We start from the raw sequence: 4,844 nt of genomic DNA, 5'->3' as shown, positions 1-4,844 counted from the left end.
CGAGCGGCGACCCCACGGGAGGGGCGCGGCCCCGGGCCCGGCCGGTGGGGAGGGCGGGGCGACGGTCTCACTCACCGCGCGTTTCGGTTGCTTGATGAGGGGCCGGCTGAGGCCGTTCATCTTGCTGTAGAGGCCGCAGGCGTTGCACAGGTAGTGCCCGGTGCCGTCCCGCCGCCACAGGGGCGTCTGGATGGAGCCGCAGTTCACGCACTCCCGACTCTCGGGCAGGTCCTCCAGCAGGTCTGCGGCGAGAGTGGAGAGAGGCCGGGGTCAGGCGCGCCACGCCCGCCCCCTCCTCATGGCACGCCCAGAGCGGCCGTCACCCCTGAAGCCCCCAAGAGCTGCATTGTGGAGACTGGCCGCCCGCGGCTCCCCGACCCGCCTTTCCGGACCTTTGATTTCCTTGCCATTGATCAGTTGATCATTTATTTGCTCGATACTTCTGCACCCCCTGGGTGAGCGCAGTAGTGACCCCAGAAAATAGTGCAGGAAGCAGAGCTCGAAATCATCTGCCTCCTCTCTGTGAGGAAGTTGGTTTGGGCTCCCCTGACCCCTTGTCTCTGGTTGTTTCCAAGCTTTTCAAAACTGAAATCCATCATAATTGCAATGTGCCACTTGCCAAATCTGAACAAGCCATACAACACTGACCATTGAGTCTCTCTCCAACCCACAAACACCCGGGGATACAGGGCTGCTGACTTACTTACTTTCATCTCAGATAATTCTTTAAAGCATTTTCTGTATCTGCTACTCTTCCTTACAAGCCTTTTACCCAATTTAAAAAAACAAAAAAAGACACATGAAATTGGAAATACTGGACTTGAGCACTTATGTCAATTGATTAGAATATTACTCAGGCCTCCTGGGGGGGGGGAAGCACTAACAGTGTTAAGGACCCAGATTAATGTTGTTTTATGCTCATGCCTAATTGCTCCTATCTGCAAAATTTCTACATCTCAATCTATGAAGTATACTTTCTAGACTGAGAAAATTACTAAGACCTTCCCAGTGCTAAATAAAACTGTTTCCTATTTTCGTACACTAAAATTTCAGCTTATGCAATCTATTTAAAATATGTTTATTTTATATCATTTTATTATTATTTGGTTAGTTTTCACAATTCACAACTAATCCTAAACAGCTTTTTAAAAAGAAAAATGGTTGTAATATTCATTACTTCTCCTCAAGTAGCTTAAATATGGACAAATAATTATCTAAATGAGAGAGGTGGTTGTTAATTAAATGTAGACTTTTTTTTGTAAACGTCTCCTTCTACTATTTGGGCTTCTTTATATTATATATGGTTTAAATGTTTCAAATTAGCATTCTTTAAAGAGAATTTCTGATTCACTTCTTAAAGTAAGTAAACATTACACTTTAGAAAAGTTTTCTTTGAGGATTATGGGTGCTAATGAGCCCTTCTATCCCCTCCCATTCTCCTGCCCTTTAGTTTGTGTCTACCATCAACCTTTTGTTGTAAAAATATTTAAATGTGACTTTAGCATAAATACTCTTTAATTCCATTAGTACTATTTACCCTACAAAACAAGTCTCCCTCCTAGTTTAAAAGGAACTAGCATCCTACACAACTCGAGTTCAAAGTTGTCACGGGGATACTGCAACTTACAACACATCACAAAGATTTATTCTTCTCTGCCCTAAAAGCCACTATTGACTAGGGCAATCAGTAAAATGCTCAGGACTTCAAGGACACTGAAGTTAAACAAGGTATTTGTCTTTGTTGTTGACTTTAAAATGTTACCTATCAGAGCCCCTCTCGACATAGTGGGGCATTCCCTGGAAAACTCAGCCCTGTGCCTGGCCCCCTTGCCCTGTGCTGGAAACAATAAAGACTCCCACGAGAAGACGGCACAAACTCTCCAAGTAGAACTATTAAGTCATCTGAAAACTCAAAGACAAAATTTAAAGTTTTTTTTTTTTTTTTTGAGAAGTAAAATCTAGGGTGTTTATTTTTAATTAAATAAATTTATCACTACAATCCTTTATCTCTCACTAACTCTCACTAAAATGGGGAGGGGGAACCCTGTTTTTTTACAAAAATTACAAAATCTGATTGTGCTGGGAGTTTATTCACTAATTTTTCCTTATTCAACATCATCTGTCTCCTAACATGGCTGTTTTAGGTGCTCCGAGAGAGTGACGGACTTGGGAAAAGGCATAGCTCGTGTGTTGTCCCAGGACCCACAGTAGCATCTTAGGAGGGTGCTGGGCCTGAGGACTGAGGGCTGAGCTCACCCAGAACACCCCCCACCACCAGGGTCAGGGAAAGGTGTATGGGGCGGGTCTCCCAGAGGCCTCCACACCGTGCCGGCCGAGAAAGCCCGGTGCTCAGGTTTTAGCTCTGGTGTTTGCTCAAATCAATTAAGAGTCTGCCTCCAAAAATGACTGTTTAAAAAAAAAAAAAAATCAAAGTGGAGAAACAGAGAATCTAGCTAGGAAGCCAGGGGAAGGGGAGACGGGGGACCAAGGTCTCTCTTAGCATGTGACAGAGCACCTGGGATGACAGGCAAAGTTCGGGTAATTTGCTCCCCTCCCAAAAGAAGACTAGCTTGGCCCTTGTAGCTTCTTATTTTCTTAACAGACCCTTTATGCAAAAGCCGAGGGCTCCCAAAACCCTCCCACCCCCCTTTTTTAAAAAAAACAAAAATAAAAAACGTACTCTTGGTCTACAGACTATTTTTCTAATTTTGCAGTGTCCCGTCCAAAAGGTGAGAAAGCTAGTGAAGAGACAGGCTAAGTTCAAAACAAAAAGAAACTTAAAACTTGCCTGCAACTGAACCATATTATCTCTAAAAGGATTTTCCATATAGTATCAGTTACTTTAAACACCAGCAGACTCTGATTCTGTCTTTTGGACTACCCCTGTTTCTCAGTCATGTGAAATGCTGGAAGACTAGGGAAAACGACTATAGAGATCAGTCTAAGGTGTGTCAAGAAATGGGCTGAGCTTCAGGGTCCTGCTCAAACAGCATCTGCCCCCTACCCAACTCACACACCCTTCAGATTCACTGCTGTACTCCCTGACGAATAAAAGAAGCCTCATACAGACCACCCGCTTCCGGTTCTTTGAAGGTCTCTCATCTCCTTGCCTCTCTGCTCCTGGGAGCCAGACATGGGTCCTTATGAAGCAGGAAGGGTTGATAGCCCTCTGCTCTCTCAGGTCTAAACTCAACAGGGCAAATCTTAACAGGGTACCCCACTCCACACACAGATTGCTGGGGAAGGAAAAAAGAGGGAGTAAAGTCTTTAAAGCCCTTGGAGGAAGAAAGGAAGGGCTAGTTACTAAGAAGCCTGTTGGCCCCCTCCCAATGTGAGTAACTGAGGGCTATACAGTTTCTTGACTCTCAGGTTACTCGGGTTTCCAGTATGTCTTCTGAACCCAAGGTTAGCAACACCCCACTTTACCCTAACTAATCAGGGTCCCCAAAGGGAGCACTGGGGCTCCTACATGAAGCCCAAGCCTGGGTTACAAGGGCACTGGGTAGGAAACCTGAGCTAAAATGCCTCCCTTTTCCTTGTCATCTCTGTAACTACAGGGGCTCCTCACAGCTCCCCTCAAACAGAGAAAGTTGTGTTTCCCCTCAGAGAATCAAACAGATGAAGTATAAAATTAGAGACCTGTAAGAACACCAAGGACTCACAGAATGCTGTAACTGTGCAAAGAAGCCAAGCTGCCCTTTTTGACAGGCTAGAAAGCACAGCTCACACCCTCCCGTGCTTGAGCAAAACAAAACACTTTCAAAATGATGTATTTCCAGGTATTTTGAAGGTTGTTGTTTCCCCAGTTTACTCCAAATGCTCCCCCTCCCACTCGGGAATGAGAGCACAAGTGGAATTGAAAAAGGAAAAATTGGTGGACTAAACTCTATGGTGGAAAAAATGCCCTGAACTCCAGGATCCCTGGGTCCCAGCTTGGCCGCCAGAGGAGGGGCAGGTAGGGGCAGGCAGGCCCAGACTCCTGGTCTTGTCTGGCATCAGGCACAGGTCCTATCCACCAGTTTTCCCTTGGGATGAAGTCTTAAATTAAAGCTGGCCCATCTAGGAGTCCTCTCATCTTTTCTGTCCCTAGGTCCTTTTCTTCAAATACCCTTCTGGAGTAAAACACACAACTCACCGTTTGAGAGTTAAATTGGGTGAGACCGCGTGTGCAAGCATGTGTATTTGGGGAGAGGGTGAATCAAGTGTCCAACGCTCCCCTAAACTACCCTCCCAAGGGGACTCATCCACTGACACCCAAACTAAGGCCTGGGGCGAGGGCGGAGGGGACTCAAACCCTGTCAGTTCCCTTTCTGCCTCATTTTTTCCCAACTGCCCACCCATTTACCATTCCTCAAGTCCCCGCAGCTTCCTTCTCCAAGGCACTAAGGTAAACTTGAAAAGAACTGAAACAGTTCGTAAAATAGACTCACCCCATCACCGCTACCAGTCTCCGGTCGCCCTGCCGCAGGCCTACAAACCATTCCCGCAGCCAGGCCAACCCCTGTGCACCCAATAAGGAAAGCCCTGAAAACAGGCCTGAAGTAAATAGCTACCTCACAGCCCCTGCAGCCCCAGTGCCTCGGATCCCACTTTCACGCCGCGACACGACCCTTACCTGCGCTGGGGCCCCGCGGCATGGGCAGCGGGGCTCCGGCGCGGCTGTGCAGCACCGGAGTCTCGAAGGGTCCTGCGGGCCAGGCGGGCGTCAGCGGCGGACCCACGTAGGGTGAGTAGGGGCTCGGATGGTGGTGGTGGTGATGGTGGTACGTCCCGTTCAGCGGCCGCGCCGCGGACAGAGAACTGTACTGGTGTTCGCGGCCGCCCATGGCCGCCAGGCTCCCGCC

General features: G+C 47.7%; 1 protein-coding gene across 1 annotated transcript in view; it reads right to left on the bottom strand.

Annotated features, from left to right (window-relative positions):
• Positions 1 to 4,844, bottom strand: part of GATA6 (GATA binding protein 6) — a 29,407-nt gene that overhangs the window by 22,022 nt on the left and 2,541 nt on the right. Inside the window, exons 3-4 of the mRNA XM_012558934.2 lie at positions 4,616 to 4,841; positions 76 to 242 (exon numbers count right to left, since the gene is read on the bottom strand). Coding sequence (XP_012414388.1) covers positions 76 to 242; positions 4,616 to 4,841 — 393 coding nt within the window. The remainder of the gene's footprint in view (positions 1 to 75; positions 243 to 4,615; positions 4,842 to 4,844) is intronic.

Source organism: Trichechus manatus, unplaced genomic scaffold, assembly GCF_000243295.1.
Source record: "Trichechus manatus latirostris isolate Lorelei unplaced genomic scaffold, TriManLat1.0 scaffold00199, whole genome shotgun sequence".
Classification (NCBI taxonomy): domain Eukaryota; kingdom Metazoa; phylum Chordata; class Mammalia; order Sirenia; family Trichechidae; genus Trichechus; species Trichechus manatus.
The sequence above is the reverse complement of the archived record's forward strand: the minus strand, read 5'-3'. Positions and strand labels throughout refer to the sequence as shown.